The sequence below is a fragment of the Heterodontus francisci genome, chromosome 9 (assembly GCF_036365525.1).
Source record: "Heterodontus francisci isolate sHetFra1 chromosome 9, sHetFra1.hap1, whole genome shotgun sequence".
NCBI classification, from domain to species: Eukaryota; Metazoa; Chordata; class Chondrichthyes; order Heterodontiformes; family Heterodontidae; genus Heterodontus; species Heterodontus francisci.
In genome coordinates, this window is record NC_090379.1 from 1,765,832 (window position 1) to 1,789,765 (window position 23,934).

General features: G+C 47.1%; 1 protein-coding gene across 2 annotated transcripts in view; it reads right to left on the minus strand.

Annotated features, from left to right (window-relative positions):
- The window catches only part of flvcr2a (FLVCR choline and putative heme transporter 2a), a 347,150-nt gene that overhangs the window by 110,938 nt on the left and 212,278 nt on the right, over positions 1–23,934 (minus strand). For both annotated transcript variants that reach the window (XM_068038429.1, XM_068038428.1), the window contains exon 6: positions 10,145–10,255. In XM_068038429.1, the coding sequence (XP_067894530.1) occupies positions 10,145–10,255 (111 nt within the window). The remainder of the gene's footprint in view (positions 1–10,144; positions 10,256–23,934) is intronic.

The following is a 23,934-nucleotide window of genomic DNA, read 5'->3' on the forward strand; positions in this document are numbered from 1 at the left end:
CAGTTGATGTAGTCTACATGGACTTCAGTAAGGCTTTTGATAAGGTCCCGCATGGGAGATTGGTTAAGAAGGTAAGAGCCCATGGGATCCAGGGCAATTGGCAAATTGGATCCAAAATTGGCTTAGTGGCAGGAAGCAGAGGGTAATGGTCCAGGGTTGTTTTTGCGAGTGGAAGCCTGTGACCAGTGGTGTACCGCAGGGATTGGTGCTGGGACCCTTGCTGTTTGTAGTGTACATTAATGATTTAGACATGAATATATGAGGTATGATCAGTAAGTTCGCAGATGACATGAAAATTGGTTGTGTCGTAAATAGTGAGGAGGAAAGCCTTGGATTACAGGACGATTATAGATGGGCTGGTAAGATGGACGGAGCTGTAGCAAATGGAATTTAATCCTGAGAAGTGTGAGGTGATGCATTTTGGGAGGACTAACAAGGCAAGGGAATATACAATGGATGGTAGGACCCTAGGAAGTACAGAGTGTCAGAGGAACCTTGGTGTACTTGTCCATAGATCACTGAAGGCAGCAGCACAGGTAGATAACGTGGTTAGGAAGGCATATGGGATACTTGCCTTTATAGCCGAGGCACAGAATTTAAGAGCAGGGAGGTTATGGTGGAGCTGTAAAACACTAGTTAGGCCACAGCTGGAGTACTGTGTACAGTTCTGGGCACCACACTATGGAAGGATGTGATTGCACTGGAGAGGGTGCAGAGCAGATTCACCAGGATGTTGCCTGGGCTGGAGCATTTCAGCTATGAAGAGAGACTGAAAAGGCTAGGGTTGTTTTCCTTAGAACAGAGAAGGATGAGGAGGGATATGATTGAGGTATACAAAATTATGAGGGGCATTGATAGGTTAGATAGGAAGAAACTTTTTCCCTTAGCAGAGGGGTCAATAACCAGGGGGCATAGATTTAAGGTAAGGGGCAGGAGGTTAAGAAGGGATTTGAGGAAAACAAATTTCCCCCAGAGGTTGGTTGGAATCTGGAACACTGCCTGAAGAGGTGGTAGAGGCAGGAATCCTCACAACATTTAAGAAGTATTTAGATGAGCACTTGAAATGCCATAGCATACAAGGCTACGGGCCAAGTGCTGGAAAATGGGACTAGAATAGTTCGGTGCTGTATGGCCGGCACAGACACGATGGGCCGAAGGGCCTTTTTCTGTGCTGTATGACTCTATGACAAGTCAGGACCTTAAAATTACCGCATAGACACGACTGTGCAAAAATATTTAAAGGTGCTATACACTTAAAGAAATGGCCTGCACACTTGAAAAAGAATTGGAGGGAATGTTATCTGTGAGGATCAATGCTTGGGCCTCAGCTACTTACAATCTACGTCAATGACCTAGACAAGGGACCAAGTGCCATATATCCAAGTTTGCTGGCGATACAAAGGCTAGGTTGGAACGTAAGCTGTGAGAAAGACGTAAAGAGGCTGCAAAGGGATATAGATAGGTTTAGTGATTGGGAAAGAAGGTGGCATACTGAGTAGAATGTGAGGAGGTGAAATTATCCACTTTGGTATGAAGAATGGAAAAGCAGAATTTTTTTAAAGATGAGAGATGAGTAAATGAGTTGGAATTCAGAGGGATTTGGGAGTTCTTCTATGAGCAGGTAGAGCAAGTATTTCGGAAGGCAAATGGCATGTTGGCATTTCCTGTAAGGGGACATCAGTATAAGAGTAAGGAAGCCTTGCTGCAATTATATAGGGCTTTGATGAGCCTACATCGTGAAACATAGAAACATAGAAAATAAGAGCAGGAGTAGGCCATTTGGCCCTTCGAGCCTGCTCCGCCATTCATTATGATCATGGCTGATCATCCAACTCAGTAACCTGTTCCGGCTTTCGCCCCATACCCTTTGATCCTTTTAGACTCAAGAGCTATATCTAACTCCTTTTTGAAAACATTCAATGAGTACTGTATACAATGTTAGTCTCCTTACCTAAGGAAGTATACAAGGGAGTGCAACAAAGGTTCACCAAATTGATTCCTGGGATGAGAGGGCTGCCCTGAGGGGAGATTAGGTAGAATGGGTCTATATTCTCTGGTGTCTAGAAGAACGAGAGGTGATCTCATTGAAACATGTAAAATTTTTAGAGGACTTGACAGCGGAGATGCTGTGAGACTGCTGCCCCTGGCTGGAGTCCAGAACTGGGCATCATAGTCACAGAATAAGGGGTTGACCATGTAAAACTGAGATGAAGAAATTTCTTCACTCAGAGGGCTGTGAATCTTTGGAATTCTCTACCCCCGAGGGCTGTGGATACTCAGTCAGTGAGTACACTCAAGAGTGAGGTTGATAGATTTTTGGCACGAAGGGAATAAAGGAATATGGGGATCTGGCGTGAAAGTGAAGTCGATGTATCTTATTGATTAGCGGAGCAGGCTCAAGTGGCCATGCGGCCTACTCCTTGCGTTCACTGTCAGAGATACTGGCTTTCGGATGAGACGTTAAACCTAGGCCCTGTCTGCCCTCTTAGCTAAATGTAAAAGATACTACGGCACTATACTCCCAGTATTCTGGTCAACATTTGTCCCTCAATCAACACTTAAAACAGGTATACAAAAGTGAAATTTTGCAGATGCTGGAAATCTGAAACACAAACAGAAAATGAACAACAAAGAACAAAGAACAGTACAGCACAGGAACAGGCCATTCGGCCCTCCAAGCCTGCGCCGATCTTGATGCCTGTCTAAACTAAAACCTTCTGCACTTCCGGGGTCCGTATCCCTCTATTCCTATCATATTCATGTATTTGTCAAGATGCCTCTTAAACATCGCTATCGTACCTGCTTCCACCCCCTCCCCCGGCAGCAAGTTCCAGGCACTCACCACCCTCTGTGTAAAGAACTTGCCTCGCACATCCCCTCTAAACTTTGCCCCTCGCACCTTAAACCCAAGTCCTCTAGTAACTGACTCTTCCACCCTGGGAAAAAGCTTCTGACTATCCACTCTGTCCATGCCACTCATAACTTTGTAAACCTCTATCATGTTGCCCTTCCACCTCCGTCGTTCCAGTGAAAACAATCCGAGTTTATCCAACCTCTCCTCATAGCTAATGCCCTCCAGACCAGGCAACAGCCTGGTAAACCTCCTCTGTACCCTCTCCAAAGCCTCCACGTTCTTCTGGTAGTGTGGCGACCAGAATTGCACGCAATATTCTAAGTGAGGCCTAACTAAGGTTCTGTCCAGCTGCAGCATGACTTGCCAATTTTTATACTTTATGCCCCGACCGATGAAGGCAAGCATGCCGTATGCCTTCTTGACTACCTTATCCACCTGCGTTGCCACTTTCAGTGACCTGTGGACCTGTATGCCCAGATCTCTCTGCCTGTCAATACTCCTAAGGCTTCTGCCATTTACTGTATACTTCCCACCTGTATTAGATCTTCCAAAATGCATTACCTCACATTTGTCCGGATTAAACTCCATCTGCCATTGCTGGAAATACTCAGCAGGTCAGGCAGCATTTATGGAGAGAGAAACACATTTCAGTTCTGATGAAAGGTCATGACCTAAAACGTTAACTCTGCTTCTCTCTCCAACATTAAAATGCCATGAACAGGTACAGAAAATAATCAAAAAGGCTAATGGATCCAGATCTTTATATCTAGAGGACTAAAATACTAGGGGGTAGAAGTCATGCTTCAGATAAACAAAGCACTAGTTAGACCACACCTGGAGTTACTGTGAACAATTCTGGGCACCACACCTGAGGAAGGGTATATTAGCCTTGGAGGATGTGCAGTGTAGATTTACCAGAATGATACCTGGACCCTAAGGGTTAAGCTACGAGGCAATATTACACAAACTAGGGCTGTATTTCTTGGAATTTAGAAGGTTAAGGGGTGATGTGATTGACTTTTGCAAGATATTAAGGGGAACAGAGAGGGTAGATTGGGGAAACTATTTCTGCTGGTTAGGACTAGGACGAGGGGGCATATTCAAAAAATTATAGCCAGAACTTTCAGGAGTGAAATTAAGAAACACTTTGACACGCAAAGAGTTGTAACAGTTTGGAACTCTCTTCCGCAAATGGCAATTGCTAGATCAACTGTTCTTTTTAAATCTGAGATTGATAGCTTTTTGTTAAGTAAAGGTATTAAGGGATATGGGGCAAAGGCAGGTAAATGTTGTCGGGTTTCAGATCAACCACAATCTCATGATAGTGGAAGAGGCTCGAGGGACTAAATGACCTACTCCTGTTTCTATGTTCCTGGACATTAACAGTTCCTCTGACAGTCGGCCAGCAGATGGATTAATACTTTGAAAAAACAGGAGCAGGACTGGGAATTCATTATGATAAGCTGAGAGATGATGGATCGCTATGTGGAATATGATGGAACCTTGTGATCCCAAAAGGAAAACAACTGCTCCAAATGCAGCAAATAATATTTGGTAAGTGTGCCTGAAATTTACTTGACTTAAGGTAGGGAGGCTGGAGAAGGTTGAAGGGACTGTTTGACAGAACCTTTGCTCAAGGGAATATGGGCCAAATACCATTTGGGCTGAATGGTCTCCTTCTGTGCTATACTTTTGTCTATGGTTCTATTACAAAGTAAACCCAGGAAGTAGGATCAGAGAACAAATATGAAAACTGGTGAAAAGTAAGTTTTGTATTAACTGTCATTAGGAAGAACTTCTTTACAGAGTAGAAAATGTTTGAAATGACTACAAGGCACAGTAATAAAGAAAAAGACTTGCATTTCTATAGCACCTTTCTCCACCACAGGACATTTACAACCAAGGAAGTACTTTTCTGAAGTGTAGTCACTGTTGTAATGTAGGAAACACAGCAGCCAATTTACACACAGCAAGCTCCCACAAACAACAATGTAATAATCGTCTTTTGTGATGTAGATTGAGGGACAAGTATTGCCCAGGTCACTAGGGCGAATCCACTGCTCTTCTTCGAAATAGTACCATCATGTCCATGAGAGGGCAAATGGAATGTTGGCCTTTATTGCAAGGGGGATGGAGTATAAAAGTAGGGAAGTGGTGGATAAGGTTTTATAAACAATAATCAGGGAAAAAATCAACACACACTTGGAGAGGTTTGAGTTAATTAAGGAGAGCCCACACAGATTTGTAGAAGGCAGATCGTGCTTGACTAATCTAATTGAATTTTTTTAATGAAATAACAGAGAAGGTTGATAAAGGGAATGTGGTGGATGTTGTCTACATGGATTTTCAGAAAGCATTTGACAAGGTACCACATAAAAGGCTGGTTAACAAAATTGCGGCTCATGAAATAGGAGGGTCAGTGTCCAGTTGGATAAAAAATTGGCTCAAGGACAGAAAACAGGAAGTCATGGTAAATGACTATTTTTCAGACTGGAGGATGGTAGACGGTGCTGTTCCCCACGGGTCAGTGCTGGGCCCACTGCTTTTTGCTATATATAAATGACTTGGATCTTGGAATACAGAGTAGAATTTCAAAATTTGCTGACGACACCAAACTTGGAGGAGTGGCAAACAGTGAAGATGATACGAACCACCTGCAACCGGACAGATAGGCTAGCAGACTGGGCAGAGAAGTGGCAGATGGAATTAATACTGACAAGTATGAGGTGATACCATTTGGCAGAAGGGATAGGGTGAGGCAATATAGACTTAATGGCACAGTTCTAAAGAGTGTGCAGGGACAGAGGTACCTGGGGGTGCATGTACATTATGGTTGAATGTGGCAGGACATATTGAGAGAGTGGTTAGTAAAGTATATGGGATCTTGGGATTCATAAACAGAGGTACTGAGTACAAAAGCAGAGAAGTTATGCTGAACCTTTATAAAGCTCTGGTTAGGCCCCAACTAGAGTATTGTGTCCAGTTCTGGTCACCATACTTTAGGAAGGATGTGGGAGTCCTTGAGGGGGTGCAGAGGGCATTTACTAGAATGGTTCCAGGGATGGGAATTTTAGTTACAAGGTTAGGTTGGAAAAGCTGGGATTTGTTCTCCCTGGAGCAAAGGAGATTGAGGGGAGATTTGATACAAGTGTACATATTACGACAGGCTTAGATAAGTTAGACAAGGAAAAACTGTTCCCATTAACTGATGGTACAAGGACTAGGGGACACAGATGTAAAGTTCTGGGCAAAAGATGTGGGGGAATGTGTGGAAGAATGTTTTTACGCAGCGAGTGGTAATGACCTGGAACTCGCTGCCCACGAGGGTGGTGGAAGTGGAGACAATCAATAATTTCAAAAGGAAATTGGATGGGTACTTAAAGGAAATAAACTTGCAGGGCTATGGGGATCGAGCGGGGCAGTGGGACTGAGTGGGAATGCTCCGCAGAGAGCCAGCATGGACTTGATAGGCCAAATGGCCTCCTTCTATGTCATAAATGACTCTACAGCTATACAGGGCATTGGTGAGACTGCATCTAGTACAGTTTTGGTCACCTTATTTAAGGATGGATAAACTTGCATTGGAAGCAGTTCAGAGAAGGTTCACTCGGCTGATTCCTGGGATGAAGGGTTTGTCTTATGAGAAAAGGTTGAGCAGGTTGGGCCTATATTTATTGGAGTTTAGAATAATGAGAGGTGATCTTATTGATCTTATTTTTAGGGGAGATTTGAGGAAACATTTTTTCACCCAGAGGGTGGTTGGAATCTGGAACGCCTGAAGAGGTGGTGGAGGCAGGAACCCTCACAACATTTAAGAAGTATTTAGATGACCACTTGAAACGCCATAGCATACAGGGCTACGGGCCAAGTGCTGGAATATGGGATTAGAATAGTTCGGTGCTGTATGGCCAGCACAGACACGATGGACTGAAGGGCCTGTTTCTGTGCTGTATAACTCTATGAAATATATAAGATTCTGAGGGGGTTTAACAGGGTAGATGCTGAGAAGATGTTCCCCCTCGTGGGGGAATCTAGAACTAGGGGGCACTGTTTCAAAATAAGAGGTCTCCCATTTAAGACTGACACGAGGCGGAATTTCATCTCTTAAAGGGTTGTTAATCTTTGGAATTCTCTTCCCCAGAGAGCAGTGGAGGCTGGCTCATTGACTATTTTCAAGGCTGATCTAGACAGATTTTTGATCTACCAGGTAGCGGTATGCAAAGGAAACCCAACGCGAGCCCAAATTCCGGACCCGGAAGTCCGACCCAACCTGAAACCGACACATGTCGTCGGAACGGGGTCGGGTGGCAGGCCTTTATATCGGTACATGGGTGAAGGCCTGCCTGCCACCTGACCTGACTCCGACGGGACCCAACACCATGTGTTGGGTTCGGGTCAGGTTTCCTTTGCACACCTCTACTACAAGGGAGCCAAGGGCTATGTGGGTGGGGTGGGGGGGTCAGACAGGAAATTGGAATTAAGGTCACAATAAGATCAGCCATGAACTTATTGAATGGCACAGCAGGCTCATGGGGTCAAATGGCCTACTACTATTTCTAATGGGGTCTTCATTTAATATCCTATCTGGAAAATAGCACTCCCTTAGTACTGCCCCTCTAACAGTGAAACACTCACTATTACACTGGAGTTTCAGCATTGATTTATTTTGTGTTTAGGCTCTAGAGTGGAACTTAAACCAACAACCTTCTGCCTCAGAGACAGCAGTGCTACCAAGTGAGCCACAGATATCAGAGACAAAAGACAACGTAATCGAAGCAAAAAACACTGTTTGTGAAAGTACAGTTGCATGAAGTGATGGGTTACCATTTCCAGCATCTGCAGTGTTTTGTTTTTGTACGATACCAGAGCAACTAGTTTAGGTGAGCCCACTTTCCTTCTTTCCTCCTACTTTTTCAACCTTGATACTATTCTGCATGATTTGCTCTTCCTCAAGTTAAAATAATTTTGTCATGCGCAAAGCATTGCTTCTCTCATTAACCACCCTCGCCCCAGCACAGATTCTAATCATAGAATTATACAGCACAGGAGGCCATTCAGCTTATCATGTCCATGGAGGCTCTCTGCACCTAGTCCTACTCCGCCGCCTTTCCCCTGTAAACATAGAAAAAAGGAGCAGGAGTAGGCCATTCGGCCCTTCTCCGCCATTCAAAAAAGATCATGGCTGATCATCTAATTCAGTACCCTGTTCCCGCTTTCTTCCCATATCTCTTGATCCCTTTAGCATTAAGAAATATATCTATCTCCTTCTTGAATATATTTAATGACTTGGCCTCCACTGCCTTCTGCAGTATAGAATTCCGCAGGTTCACCACCCTCTGAGTGAAGAAATTTCTCCTCATCTCGGTTTTAAATGGCTTACCCCGTATCCTGAGACTGTGACCCCTGGTTCTGGACTCCCCAGTCATCGGGAACATCCTCCCTGCATTTAGCCTGTCTAGTCTTGTTAGAATCTTATAGGTTTCTATGAGATCCCCTCTCATTCTTCTAAACTCTAGTGAATAGCAAAACTGGAGTCAATGGGAATCAGGGGGAAAACTCTATTCTGGTTGGAGTCATACCTAGCGCAAAAGGAAGATGGTTGTGGTTGTTGGAGGTCAATCATCTGAGCTCCAGGACATCACTGCAGGAGTTCCTCAGGGTAGTGTCCTGGGTCCAACCATCTTCAGCTGCTTCATCAATGACCTTCCTTCAATCATAAGGTCAGAAGTGGGGATGTTCGCTGATGATTGCACAATGTTCAGCACCATTCGCAATTCCTCAAATACTGATGCAGTCCATGTAGAAATTCAGCAAGACCTGGACAATATCCAGGCTTGGGCTGATAAGTGGCAAGTAACATTTGTGCCACACAAGTGCCAGGCAATGACCATCTCCAACAAGTTAGAATCTAACCATCTCCCCTGACATTCAATGGCATTAACATCGCTGAATCCCCCACTATCAACATTCTAGGGGCTACCATTGACCAGAAACTGAACTGGAGTAGTTATATAAATACCGTGGCTACAAGAGCAGGTCAGAGGCTGGGAATCCTGCAGCGAGTAACTCACCCCATGACTCCCCAAAGCCTGTCCACATTCTACAAGGCACAAGTCAGGAGTGTGATGGAATACTCTCCACTTGCCTGGATGGGTGCAGCTCCAACAACTCAAGAAGCTCGACACCATCCAGGACAAAGCAGCCCGCTTGATTGGCACCCCATCTACAAACATTCACTCCCTCCACCACCGACGCACAGTGGCAGCAGTGTGTACCATCTACAAGATGCACTGCAGCAACGCACCAAGGCTCCTTCGACAGCATCTTCCAAACCCGCGACCTTTATCACCTCGAAGGACAAGGGCAGCAGATGCATGGGAACACCACCACCTGCAAGTTCCCTTCCAAGTCACACACCATCCTGACTTGGAACTATATCGCCGTTCCTTCACTGTCGCTGGGTCAAAATCCTGGAACTCCCTTCCTAGCAGCACTGTGGATATACCTACCCCACATGGACTGCAGCGGTTCAAGAAAGCAGCTCACCACCACCTTCTCAAGGGCAATTAGGGATGGGCAATAAATGCTGGCATAGCCAGTGACACCCACATCCCATGAATGAATTAAAAAAATAGGCCTAATTGACCCAATCTCTCCTCATACGTCAATTGTGCCATCCCAGGAATCAGCCTAATAAATCTCCTTTCACTCCCTCCAAAGCAAGAACATCTTTCCTCAGATAAGGAGACCAAAACTGTCCACAATACTCCAGATGTGGTCTCACCAAGGCCCTGTATAACTGTAGTAAGACATCCTTGCTGTAGTCCTGAAAATTTTTTCCTTTCAGATAATTATCCAATTCCCTTTTGAAGGCTTTGAATGATTTACTCTACCAAAACCATTCATGATTTTGAACAAATCTTCCATTAACCTCCTCTGCTCTAAGGAGAACAATCCCAATTTTTCCAGTCTCTCCACGTAACTGAAGTCCCTCATTCCTGATACCATCCTAGTAAATCTCCTCTGCACCATGTTCAACGCCTTGGCATCCTTCCTAAAGTGTGGTGAACACAATATTCCAGCTGGGCCCGAAGCAGAGATTTATAAAGATTTAGCATAACCTTCTTAATTTTGTACTCTATTCCTTTATTTATATGAGGAACTCATATGCTTTTTTAAACAGCTTTCTCAACTTGTGCTGCCATCTTCAAAGACCTGTGTATATACACCCCCAAATCTCTGTTCTATTACCTTAGAATGCAACAGGGTGAAGCACATGTTGCTACTTACCCTAGCACCCCAGCAGTCAGGAAGACAATCCACAGGTGACCCAAGTTAAGCGTGAATGTGAAGATCACCATCCCTGCAAAGGTCATAAAGTAAACGGCCAATGTGGTCTGTCTAAGAGAAAAGATAAAAGAAAAGTAGTTTAAGAGGATTGCTGTTGTATTGGCTAACCATATTTAACAGTGGTGTATTAGTACCAATGAACTTCTGCCACTTCCATAGGTAAAAGACATCACATTTGATTACTTGCCCACCCATTCCCACTGGTTTTTTGGTTTATCTTTATCTGAAGGTCTCCTGTAAAACTCCCATTTCAGGCAGGAGGTACAGAGCAGATCCACTGGGCATAAAGTGGCCTTGAGCTGCTTCATCGAATGACCAGTTAGCTTTATTAATCTCAAAGATAAAGTGCAGCTTAGGTTCCATGTCTTCCCCTTCTACAATGCCCATCAGTGATAGTAATTACCCTTGCAGCTGCATTCCCCCTTTAAAGAAGGCTGCCATATTCAGTTTTATTTCACCTGCAATATTATCAAGTGAATAAACATTAAAGCAGACGTGGTCAGTTGGCCTTAGCCACGCAAACCATCCGAAACTACACAGGACAGTTAAAAGAAGCACATTCTTCAGCTATAGTCAGTCCAGCACACAAAGCTCTGCTTCTGTCCACTCTGACTTCATGCAGCCAACAGCTCATGGTTGTGCAGAGCAGGAAATACTTGTGTTTAAAATCTGGGGCAGCACATTCAAACTGAGGTTGCGATCTCACACTCAGCTTTTTGAAGGAAATCCCTGATCAAGTTATTAGCAGCATCAGCATTGCTTTGTTACATTAAAACATTCGGCAGCCTGGCAGTGTACCAACGTGCTGTTCCGCGGAGTAGTAGGATGGAGGTTCGTGCACTGCGATTCTCCACACGCTGAATTCCTGATCTCAGCTGGACCACGAAAGGCAAGGGCACCGAATAGAGAAGAGGGAAAATCGAGGAAGTCAACTCAGGCCGCTCTTGTGGTCCTTCTAGCACCCAGCTACAAAGTGGATGGAACTGTTCTAACAAGAAAGAATAATCTAGGTTACACTGAGTCCCAGGGATGGGACTTCTACCACAGCAATTAACCACAAGAAGCACTGCCGAGGCCCAGGTGAAGGTGGCCTGCCTGTCCAGCCTCTCTCAACCAAACCGAGGAGCTGGGGAGGGGAAGAAAGGGAGGCCTAAGAAGGGAAAGATAAACAAACAAAAAAAATGTTGTTGAGCAGCTCCCTTCAGAGCAAATAAGCGAGCGAGCAGTCATTCCTCACCAAAGCAGGCGGTCAGTTCCTGACACAGCAAGGAAGTGGTCAGCCTTCCACAGCACCCATGCTGAGTAGTCATCCCACAGTAGAGTGACCATGTGGTCAATCGTGCTGTATTCAGCAGCTTCCACAGCAAGAGAATGAATATCAGTTTTCACTGTACACCACCTCCCCAGCACCACCCCCCCTCGACATTACAGTGAGCCTTCAGTCAACTCCCACCAGATTAAGCAGCTATGATTCAGCAGCGTCCAGTTTGCATCAATCATAACTGGTTCACACAGTTGCCACTGAGCAATGGTGCTGCCAATCCTGTTAAACGGAGGATGCATACAACACTCAGAAAAGCTAAGCGTTAATGGCACATACAGAAACATACACAGGCATACAATTCTGCGAGAGGTTCTTGGAGCAATAGGTATCATACACAATTAAGTGAATTTTCATTTTATCAACTTTAATGGTGAGTTGAAACTTCCACAAAGTGAAAACTCAAATCTTTTACACACAGTGTAATGTACAGCGTCAATTTAAATGAAACTTGCCCATCAAAATTGACCTAATAAATGAGTGCGTCAAAGTAGCATGTCTTCAATGGTGTACACATAAATTTAAAGCAGGTACATTAAAGTAAGAGCTGGCTTCAAAATTCAAACATTTGAGTTCAGTGGGTCGGTATGGGAGCAAACCAGAGTGTGCCAGAAGGGTCTAGGCTGAATCCTAATTGGTGCTGATAGCTGAGTCACATGTGTGTGATGCTGAGCCACAGTCCAAGCATGAGAGCTCTAAACCCAATCTCAGTCTGTATTTAATTAGCTGATTTCAAGTGGGGGAGAGGGTGGGGTTACAGAATCTCTAGGTTGTGGGTGGGGGAAAGAGAAGCAGTCAGGAATCCCATTGGTAGCTATGATCCACTGAAACCTGCAGATAGTAGAGGACAGGATCAGGCTTGTCTGTGATACTCATGCCCTCCCCTCATGACAATGAAGTTGACTGCTTACACTCACAGTCCAGCTCATATCGGAAGAATGGATGAAGGCACCAGTGAGCTACTGGGGCTGGTGGAACTGCAGCAGAGGCAGCACCTTCGCAGAGGAGAAACAGTTCTCACAATTATTAACTTGAACGTTGCTTGAATATTTTAATAAATAAATGAGGACTAATGAAATTGAACTGTTACCGATCCATGGTTTGAGCAGTTGAACAACAGGCTGATGATGGAAAAGTACTATTTGTTAACATTTCTAAAAGTTTACTCCAACTCCTTAACACTAACAGACACACCAACCCTTTTTAGCAACTGTTGAACATCTGGGGAGACTGGCTTCAATTAAAACATTTCTAAAAATATAAATGGAAGGATGCAATCAAAAGGAAGATGATCTCAATTAAACTGACGTACTGTGTGATTGGTTTATAACGGAAATATCTGCGTAATCCATCCAGATTACACAATATTCAGCAAAACAAATCAGTTCAAACTTATATATTTGCATGTCACCAAACTCAAGACTGAGATAAAGGAGCATTACTGAATGGGGAGTGACAGATAGAGGAGCTTCAGAGAGTGGGGAGAGACTGAGATAGAGGAGCTTCAGAGAGTGGGCAGAGACTGGGATAGAGGAGCTTCAGAGAGTGGGGAGAGAATGGGATAGAGGAGCTTCAGAGAGTGGGGAGAGACTGGGATAGAGGAGCTTCAGAGAGTGGGCAGAGACTGGGATAGAGGAGCTTCAGAGAGTGGGCAGAGACTGGGATAGAGGAGCTTCAGAGAGTGGGCAGAGACTGGGATAGAGGAGCTTCAGAGAGTGGGGAGAGACTGGGATAGAGGAGCTTCAGAGAGTGGGGAGAGACTGGGATAGAGGAGATTCAGAGAGTGGGGAGAGACAGATAGAGGAGCTTCAGAGAGTGGGGAGAGACTGAGATAGAGGAGAGTCAGAGAGTGGGGAAAGACTGAGATAGAGGAGATTCAGAGAGTGGGGAGACTGGGATAGAGGAGATTCAGAGAGTGGGGAGAGACTGGGATAGAGGAGCTTCAGAGAGTGGGGAGAGACAGAGATAGAGGAGATTCAGAGAGTGGGGACAGACTGAGATAGAGGAGATTCAGAGAGTGAGGACAGACAGATAGAGGAGATTCAGAGAGTGGGGAGAGACAGATAGAGGAGCTTCAGAGAGTGGGGAGAGACTGGGATAGAGGGGATTCAGAGAGTGGGGAGAGAAAGATAGAGGAGATTCAGAGAGTGGGGAGGAACTGAGATAGAGGAGTATCAGAGAGTGGGGAGAGACTGAGATAGAGGAGATTCAGAGAGTGGGGAGAGACAGATAGAGGAGATTCAGAGAGCAGGGAGAGACAGATAGAGGAGATTCAGAGAGTGGGGAGAGACAGATCGAGGAGATTCAGAGAGTGGGGAGAAACTGACATAGAGGAGATTCAGAGAGTGGGGAGAGACTGGGATAGAGGAGATTCAGAGAGTGGGGAGAGACTGAGATAGAGGAGATTCAGAGAGTGGGGAGAGACTGAGATAGAGGAGATTCAGAGAGTGGGGAGAGACAGATGAAGGAGATTCAGAGAGGGGGGAGAGACTGAGATAGAGGAGATTCAGAGAGTGGGGTGAGACAGATAGAGGAGATTCAGAGAGTGGGGAGAGACAGATAGAGGGGATTCAGAGAGTGGGGAGAGACTGATAGAGGAGATTCAGAGAGTGAGGAGAGACTGAGATAGAGGAGAGTCAAAGAGTGGGGAGAGACTGAGATAGAGGAGATTCAGAGAGTGGGGAGAGACAGATAGAGGAGATTCAGAGAGTGGGGAGGAACTGAGATAGAGGAGTATCAGAGAGTGGGGAGAGACTGAGATAGAGGAGATTCAGAGAGTGGGGAGAGACAGATAGAGGAGATTCAGAGAGCAGGGAGAGACAGATAGAGGAGATTCAGAGAGTGGGGAGAGACAGATCGAGGAGATTCAGAGAGTGGGGAGAAACTGACATAGAGGAGATTCAGAGAGTGGGGAGAGACAGATAGAGGAGCTTCAGAGAGTGGGGAGAGACAGATAGAGGAGATTCAGAGAGTGGGGAGGAACTGAGATAGAGGAGATTCAGAGAGTGGGGAGAGACTGGGATAGAGGAGCTTCAGAGAGTGAGGAGAGACTGGGATAGAGGAGATTCAGAGAGTGGGGAGAGACTGGGATAGAGGAGATTCAGTGAGTGGGGAGAGACTGGGATAGAGGAGATTCAGAGAGTGGGGAGAGACAGATAGAGGAGATTCAGAGAGTGGGGAGAGACTGAGATAGAGGAGATTCAGAGAGTGGGGAGAGACTGAGATAGAGGAGATTCAGAGAGTGGGGAGAGACAGAGATAGAGGAGATTCAGAGAGTGGGGAGAGACTGAGATAGAGGAGATTCAGAGAGTGGGGAGAGACAGATAGAGGAGATTCAGAGAGTGGGAAGAGACTGAGATAGAGGAGATTCAGAGAGTGGGGAGATACAGATAGAGGAGCGTCAGAGAGTGGGGAGAGACTGAGAGAGAGGAGATTCAGAGAGCAGGGACAGACAGATAGAGGAGATTCAGAAAGTGGGGAGAAACTGAGATAGAGGAGATTCAGAGAGTGGGGAGAGACAGATAGAGGAGATTCAGAGAGTGGGCAGAGACTGAGATAGAGAAGATTCAGAGAGTGGGGAGAGACAGATAGAGGAGATTCAGAGAGTGGGGAGAGACTGAGATAGAGGAGATTCAGAGAGTGGGGAGAGACTGAGATAGAGGAGATTCAGAGAGTGGGGAGAGACAGATAGAGGAGATTCAGAGAGTGGGGAGAGACTGAGATAGAGGAGATTCAGAGAGTGGGGAGAGACAGATAGAGGAGATTCAGAGAGTGGGGAGGAACTGAGATAGAGGAGATTCAGAGAGTGGGGAGAGACTGGGATCGAGGAGCTTCAGAGAGTGGGGAGAGACTGGGATAGAGGAGATTCAGAGAGTGGGGAGAGACTGGGATAGAGGAGATTCAGAGAGTGGGGAGAGACTGGGATAGAGGAGATTCAGAGAGTGGGGAGAGACTGAGATAGAGGAGATTCAGAGAGTGGGGAGAGACTGAGATAGAGGAGATTCAGAGAGTGGGGAGAGACAGATAGAGGAGATTCAGAGAGTGGGGAGAGACTGAGATAGAGGAGATTCAGAGAGTGGGGAGAGACTGAGATAGAGGAGATTCAGAGAGTGGGGAGAGACAGATAGAGGAGATTCAGAGAGTGGGGAGAGACTGAGATAGAGGAGATTCAGAGAGTGGGGAGAGACAGATAGAGGAGATTCAGAGAGTGGGAACTGAGATAGAGGAGATTCAGAGAGTGGGGAGAGACAGATAGAGGAGCGTCAGAGAGTGGGGAGAGACTGAGATAGAGGAGATTCAGAGAGCAGGGACAGACAGATAGAGGAGATTCAGAGAGTGGGGAGAAACTGAGATAGAGGAGATTCAGAGAGTGGGGAGAGACAGATAGAGGAGATTCAGAGAGTGGGCAGAGACTGAGATAGAGGAGATTCAGAGAGTGGGGAGAGACAGATAGAGGGAATTCAGAGTGTGGGGAGAGACTGAGATTAAGGAGATTCAGAGAGTGGGGAGAGACTGAGATAGAGAGTCAGAGTGGGGAGAGACAGATAGAGGAGATTCAGAGTGGGGAATGACAGATAGAGGAGATTCAGAGAGTGGGGAGAGACAGATAGAGGAGCTTCAGAGAGTGGGGAGGAACTGAGATAGAGGAGTATGAGAGAGTGGGGAGAGACTGAGATAGAGGAGATTCAGAGAGTGGGGAGAGACAGATAGAGGAGATTCAGAGAGTGGGAGAGACTGAGATAGAGGAGATTCAGAGAGAGGGGAGAGACAGATAGAGGAGAATCAGAGAGTGGGGAGAGACTGAGATAGAGGAGATTCAGAGAGTGGGGAGAGACTGAGATAGAGGAGATTCAGAGAGTGGGGAGAGACTGAGATAGAGGAGATTCAGAGTGGGGAGAGACTGAGATAGAGGAGATTCAGAGTGGGGAGAGACTGGGATAGAGGAGATTCAGAGAGTGGGGAGAGACTGAGATAGAGGAGATTCAGAGAGTGGGGAGAGACTGAGATAGAGGAGATTCAGAGAGTGGGGAGAGACAGATGAAGGAGATTCAGAGAGGGGGGAGAGACTGAGATAGAGGAGATTCAGAGAGTGGGGTGAGACAGATAGAGGAGATTCAGAGAGTGGGGAGAGACAGATAGAGGGGATTCAGAGAGTGGGGAGAGACTGATAGAGGAGATTCAGAGAGTGGGGAGAGACAGATAGAGGAGATTCAGAGAGTGGGGAGAGACTGAGATAGAGGAGATTCAGAGAGTGGGGAGAGACAGATAGAGGAGATTCAGAGAGTGGGAAGAGACTGAGATAGAGGAGATTCAGAGAGTGGGGAGAGACAGATAGAGGAGCGTCAGAGAGTGGGGAGAGACTGAGATAGAGGAGATTCAGAGAGCAGGGACAGACAGATAGAGGAGATTCAGAAAGTGGGGAGAAACTGAGATAGAGGAGATTCAGAGAGTGGGGAGAGACAGATAGAGGAGATTCAGAGAGTGGGCAGAGACTGAGATAGAAAAGATTCAGAGAGTGGGGAGAGACAGATAGAGGAGATTCAGAGAGTGGGGAGAGACTGAGATAGAGGAGATTCAGAGAGTGGGGAGAGACTGAGATAGAGGAGATTCAGAGAGTGGGGAGAGACAGATAGAGGAGATTCAGAGAGTGGGGAGAGACTGAGATAGAGGAGATTCAGAGAGTGGGGAGAGACTGAGATAGAGGAGATTCAGAGAGTGGGGAGAGACAGATAGAGGAGATTCAGAGAGTGGGGAGGAACTGAGATAGAGGAGATTCAGAGAGTGGGGAGAGACTGGGATCGAGGAGCTTCAGAGAGTGGGGAGAGACTGGGATAGAGGAGATTCAGAGAGTGGGGAGAGACTGGGATAGAGGAGATTCAGAGAGTGGGGAGAGACTGGGATAGAGGAGATTCAGAGAGTGGGGAGAGACTGAGATAGAGGAGATTCAGAGAGTGGGGAGAGACTGAGATAGAGGAGATTCAGAGAGTGGGGAGAGACAGATAGAGGAGATTCAGAGAGTGGGGAGAGACTGAGATAGAGGAGATTCAGAGAGTGGGGAGAGACAGATAGAGGAGATTCAGAGAGTGGGAACTGAGATAGAGGAGATTCAGAGAGTGGGGAGAGACAGATAGAGGAGCGTCAGAGAGTGGGGAGAGACTGAGATAGAGGAGATTCAGAGAGCAGGGACAGACAGATAGAGGAGATTCAGAGAGTGGGGAGAAACTGAGATAGAGGAGATTCAGAGAGTGGGGAGAGACAGATAGAGGGAATTCAGAGTGTGGGGAGAGACTGAGATAGAGGAGATTCAGAGAGTGGGGAGAGACTGAGATAGAGAGTCAGAGTGGGGAGAGACAGATAGAGGAGATTCAGAGTGGGGAATGACAGATAGAGGAGATTCAGAGAGTGGGGAGAGACAGATAGAGGAGCTTCAGAGAGTGGGGAGGAACTGAGATAGAGGAGTATCAGAGAGTGGGGAGAGACTGAGATAGAGGAGATTCAGAGAGTGGGGAGAGACAGATAGAGGAGATTCAGAGAGTGGGAGAGACTGAGATAGAGGAGATTCAGAGAGTGGGGAGAGACAGATAGAGGAGAATCAGAGAGTGGGGAGAGACTGAGATAGAGGAGATTCAGAGAGTGGGGAGAGACTGAGATAGAGGAGATTCAGAGAGTGGGGAGAGACTGAGATAGAGGAGATTCAGAGTGGGGAGAGACTGAGATAGAGGAGATTCAGAGTGGGGAGAGACTGAGATAGAGGAGATTCAGAGAGTGGGGAGAGACAGATAGAGGAGCGTCAGAGAGTGGGGAGAGACTGAGATAGAGGAGTATCAGAGAGTGGGGAGAGACTGAGATAGAGGAGATTCAGAGAGTGGGGAGAGACAGATAGAGGAGATTCAGAGAGCAGGGAGAGACAGATAGAGGAGATTCAGAGAGTGGGGAGAGACAGATCGAGGAGATTCAGAGAGTGGGGAGAAACTGACATAGAGGAGATTCAGAGAGTGGGGAGAGACAGATAGAGGAGCTTCAGAGAGTGGGGAGAGACAGATAGAGGAGATTCAGAGAGTGGGGAGGAACTGAGATAGAGGAGATTCAGAGAGTGGGGAGAGACTGGGATAGAGGAGCTTCAGAGAGTGGGGAGAGACAGGGATAGAGGAGATTCAGAGAGTGGGGAGAGACTGGGATAGAGGAGATTCAGTGAGTGGGGAGAGACTGGGATAGAGGAGATTCAGAGAGTGGGGAGAGACAGATAGAGGAGATTCAGAGAGTGGGGAGAGACTGAGATAGAGGAGATTCAGAGAGTGGGGAGAGACTGAGATAGAGGAGATTCAGAGAGTGGGGAGAGACAGATAGAAGAGATTCAGAGAGTGGGGAGAGACTGAGATAGAGGAGATTCAGAGAGTGGGGAGAGACAGATAGAGGAGATTCAGAGAGTGGGAAGAGACTGAGATAGAGGAGATTCAGAGAGTGGGGAGAGACAGATAGAGGAGCGTCAGAGAGTGGGGAGAGACTGAGATAGAGGAGATTCAGAGAGCAGGGACAGACAGATAGAGGAGATTCAGAAAGTGGGGAGAAACTGAGATAGAGGAGATTCAGAGAGTGGGGAGAGACAGATAGAGGAGATTCAGAGAGTGGGCAGAGACTGAGATAGAGAAGATTCAGTGAGTGGGGAGAGACAGATAGAGGAGATTCAGAGAGTGGTGAGAGACTGAGATAGAGGAGATTCAGAGAGTGGGGAGAGACTGAGATAGAGGAGATTCAGAGAGTGGGGAGAGACAGATAGAGGAGATTCAGAGAGTGGGGAGAGACTGAGATAGAGGAGATTCAGAGAGTGGGGAGAGACAGATAGAGGAGATTCAGAGAGTGGGGAGAGACAGATAGAGGAGATTCAGAGAGTGGGGAGGAACTGAGATAGAGGAGATTCAGAGAGTGGGGAGAGACAGATAGAGGAGATTCAGAGAGTGGGGAGAGACTGAGATAGAGGAGATTCAGAGAGTGGGGAGAGACAGATAGAGGAGATTCAGAGAGTGGGGAGGAACTGAGATAGAGGAGATTCAGAGAGTGGGGAGAGACTGGGATCGAGGAGCTTCAGAGAGTGGGGAGAGACTGGGATAGAGGAGATTCAGAGAGTGGGGAGAGACTGGGATAGAGGAGATTCAGAGAGTGGGGAGAGACTGGGATAGAGGAGATTCAGAGAGTGGGGAGAGACTGAGATAGAGGAGATTCAGAGAGTGGGGAGAGACTGAGATAGAGGAGATTCAGAGAGTGGGGAGAGACAGATAGAGGAGATTCAGAGAGTGGGGAGAGACTGAGATAGAGGAGATTCAGAGAGTGGGGAGAGACTGAGATAGAGGAGATTCAGAGAGTGGGGAGAGACAGATAGAGGAGATTCAGAGAGTGGGGAGAGACTGAGATAGAGGAGATTCAGAGAGTGGGGAGAGACAGATAGAGGAGATTCAGAGAGTGGGAACTGAGATAGAGGAGATTCAGAGAGTGGGGAGAGACAGATAGAGGAGCGTCAGAGAGTGGGGAGAGACTGAGATAGAGGAGATTCAGAGAGCAGGGACAGACAGATAGAGGAGATTCAGAGAGTGGGGAGAAACTGAGATAGAGGAGATTCAGAGAGTGGGGAGAGACAGATAGAGGAGATTCAGAGAGTGGGCAGAGACTGAGATAGAGGAGATTCAGAGAGTGGGGAGAGACAGATAGAGGGAATTCAGAGTGTGGGGAGAGACTGAGATTAAGGAGATTCAGAGAGTGGGGAGAGACTGAGATAGAGAGTCAGAGTGGGGAGAGACAGATAGAGGAGATTCAGAGTGGGGAATGACAGATAGAGGAGATTCAGAGAGTGGGGAGAGACAGATAGAGGAGCTTCAGAGAGTGGGGAGGAACTGAGATAGAGGAGTATCAGAGAGTGGGGAGAGACTGAGATAGAGGAGATTCAGAGAGTGGGGAGAGACAGATAGAGGAGATTCAGAGAGTGGGAGAGACTGAGATAGAGGAGATTCAGAGAGAGGGGAGAGACAGATAGAGGAGAATCAGAGAGTGGGGAGAGACTGAGATAGAGGAGATTCAGAGAGTGGGGAGAGACTGAGATAGAGGAGATTCAGAGAGTGGGGAGAGACTGAGATAGAGGAGATTCAGAGAGTGGGGAGAGACAGATAGAGGAGATTCAGAGAGTGGGCAGAGACTGAGATAGAGAAGATTCAGAGAGTGGGGAGAGACAGATAGAGGAGATTCAGAGAGTGGGGAGAGACTGAGATAGAGGAGATTCAGAGAGTGGGGAGAGACTGAGATAGAGGAGATTCAGAGAGTGGGGAGAGACAGATAGAGGAGATTCAGAGAGTGGGGAGAGACTGAGATAGAGGAGATTCAGAGAGTGGGGAGAGACAGATAGAGGAGATTCAGAGAGTGGGGAGGAACTGAGATAGAGGAGATTCAGAGAGTGGGGAGAGACTGGGATCGAGGAGCTTCAGAGAGTGGGGAGAGACTGGGATAGAGGAGATTCAGAGAGTGGGGAGAGACTGGGATAGAGGAGATTCAGAGAGTGGGGAGAGACTGGGATAGAGGAGATTCAGAGAGTGGGGAGAGACTGAGATAGAGGAGATTCAGAGAGTGGGGAGAGACTGAGATAGAGGAGATTCAGAGAGTGGGGAGAGACAGATAGAGGAGATTCAGAGAGTGGGGAGAGACTGAGATAGAGGAGATTCAGAGAGTGGGGAGAGACTGAGATAGAGGAGATTCAGAGAGTGGGGAGAGACAGATAGAGGAGATTCAGAGAGTGGGGAGAGACTGAGATAGAGGAGATTCAGAGAGTGGGGAGAGACAGATAGAGGAGATTCAGAGAGTGGGAACTGAGATAGAGGAGATTCAGAGAGTGGGGAGAGACTGGGATAGAGGAGATTCAGAGAGTGGGGAGAGACTGGGATAGAGGAGATTCAGAGAGTGGGGAGAGACTGGGATAGAGGAGATTCAGAGAGTGGGGAGAGACTGAGATAGAGGAGATTCAGAGAGTGGGGAGAGACTGAGATAGAGGAGATTCAGAGAGTGGGGAGAGACAGATAGAGGAGATTCAGAGAGTGGGGAGAGACTGAGATAGAGGAGATTCAGAGAGTGGGGAGAGACTGAGATAGAGGAGATTCAGAGAGTGGGGAGAGACAGATAGAGGAGATTCAGAGAGTGGGGAGAGACTGAGATAGAGGAGATTCAGAGAGTGGGGAGAGACAGATAGAGGAGATTCAGAGAGTGGGAACTGAGATAGAGGAGATTCAGAGAGTGGGGAGAGACAGATAGAGGAGCGTCAGAGAGTGGGGAGAGACTGAGATAGAGGAGATTCAGAGAGCAGGGACAGACAGATAGAGGAGATTCAGAGAGTGGGGAGAAACTGAGATAGAGGAGATTCAGAGAGTGGGGAGAGACAGATAGAGGAGATTCAGAGAATGGGCAGAGACTGAGATAGAGGAGATTCAGAGAGTGGGGAGAGACAGATAGAGGAGATTCAGAGAGTGGGGAGAAACTGAGATAGAGGAGATTCAGAGAGTGGGGAGAGACAGATAGAGGAGATTCAGAGAGTGGGAAGAGACTGAGATAGAGGAGATTCAGAGAGTGGGGAGAGACAGATAGAGGAGATTCAGAGAGTGGGAAGAGACTGAGATAGAGGAGATTCAGAGAGTGGGGAGAGACAGATAGAGGAGCGTCAGAGAGTGGGGAGAGACTGAGATAGAGGAGATTCAGAGAGCAGGGACAGACAGATAGAGGAGATTCAGAAAGTGGGGAGAAACTGAGATAGAGGAGATTCAGAGAGTGGGGAGAGACAGATAGAGGAGATTCAGAGAGTGGGCAGAGACTGAGATAGAGAAGATTCAGTGAGTGGGGAGAGACAGATAGAGGAGATTCAGAGAGTGGTGAGAGACTGAGATAGAGGAGATTCAGAGAGTGGGGAGAGACTGAGATAGAGGAGATTCAGAGAGTGGGGAGAGACAGATAGAGGAGATTCAGAGAGTGGGGAGAGACTGAGATAGAGGAGATTCAGAGAGTGGGGAGAGACAGATAGAGGAGATTCAGAGAGTGGGGAGAGACAGATAGAGGAGATTCAGAGAGTGGGGAGGAACTGAGATAGAGGAGATTCAGAGAGTGGGGAGAGACAGATAGAGGAGATTCAGAGAGTGGGGAGAGACTGAGATAGAGGAGATTCAGAGAGTGGGGAGAGACAGATAGAGGAGATTCAGAGAGTGGGGAGGAACTGAGATAGAGGAGATTCAGAGAGTGGGGAGAGACTGGGATCGAGGAGCTTCAGAGAGTGGGGAGAGACTGGGATAGAGGAGATTCAGAGAGTGGGGAGAGACTGGGATAGAGGAGATTCAGAGAGTGGGGAGAGACTGGGATAGAGGAGATTCAGAGAGTGGGGAGAGACTGAGATAGAGGAGATTCAGAGAGTGGGGAGAGACTGAGATAGAGGAGATTCAGAGAGTGGGGAGAGACAGATAGAGGAGATTCAGAGAGTGGGGAGAGACTGAGATAGAGGAGATTCAGAGAGTGGGGAGAGACTGAGATAGAGGAGATTCAGAGAGTGGGGAGAGACAGATAGAGGGAATTCAGAGTGTGGGGAGAGACTGAGATAGAGGAGATTCAGAGAGTGGGGAGAGACAGATAGAGGAGATTCAGAGAGTGGGAACTGAGATAGAGGAGATTCAGAGAGTGGGGAGAGACAGATAGAGGAGCGTCAGAGAGTGGGGAGAGACTGAGATAGAGGAGATTCAGAGAGCAGGGACAGACAGATAGAGGAGATTCAGAGAGTGGGGAGAAACTGAGATAGAGGAGATTCAGAGAGTGGGGAGAGACAGATAGAGGAGATTCAGAGAGTGGGCAGAGACTGAGATAGAGGAGATTCAGAGAGTGGGGAGAGACAGATAGAGGGAATTCAGAGTGTGGGGAGAGACTGAGATTAAGGAGATTCAGAGAGTGGGGAGAGACTGAGATAGAGAGTCAGAGTGGGGAGAGACAGATAGAGGAGATTCAGAGTGGGGAATGACAGATAGAGGAGATTCAGAGAGTGGGGAGAGACAGATAGAGGAGCTTCAGAGAGTGGGGAGGAACTGAGATAGAGGAGTATCAGAGAGTGGGGAGAGACTGAGATAGAGGAGATTCAGAGAGTGGGGAGAGACAGATAGAGGAGATTCAGAGAGTGGGAGAGACTGAGATAGAGGAGATTCAGAGAGAGGGGAGAGACAGATAGAGGAGAATCAGAGAGTGGGGAGAGACTGAGATAGAGGAGATTCAGAGAGTGGGGAGAGACTGAGATAGAGGAGATTCAGAGAGTGGGGAGAGACTGAGATAGAGGAGATTCAGAGAGTGGGGAGAGACAGATAGAGGAGATTCAGAGAGTGGGCAGAGACTGAGATAGAGAAGATTCAGA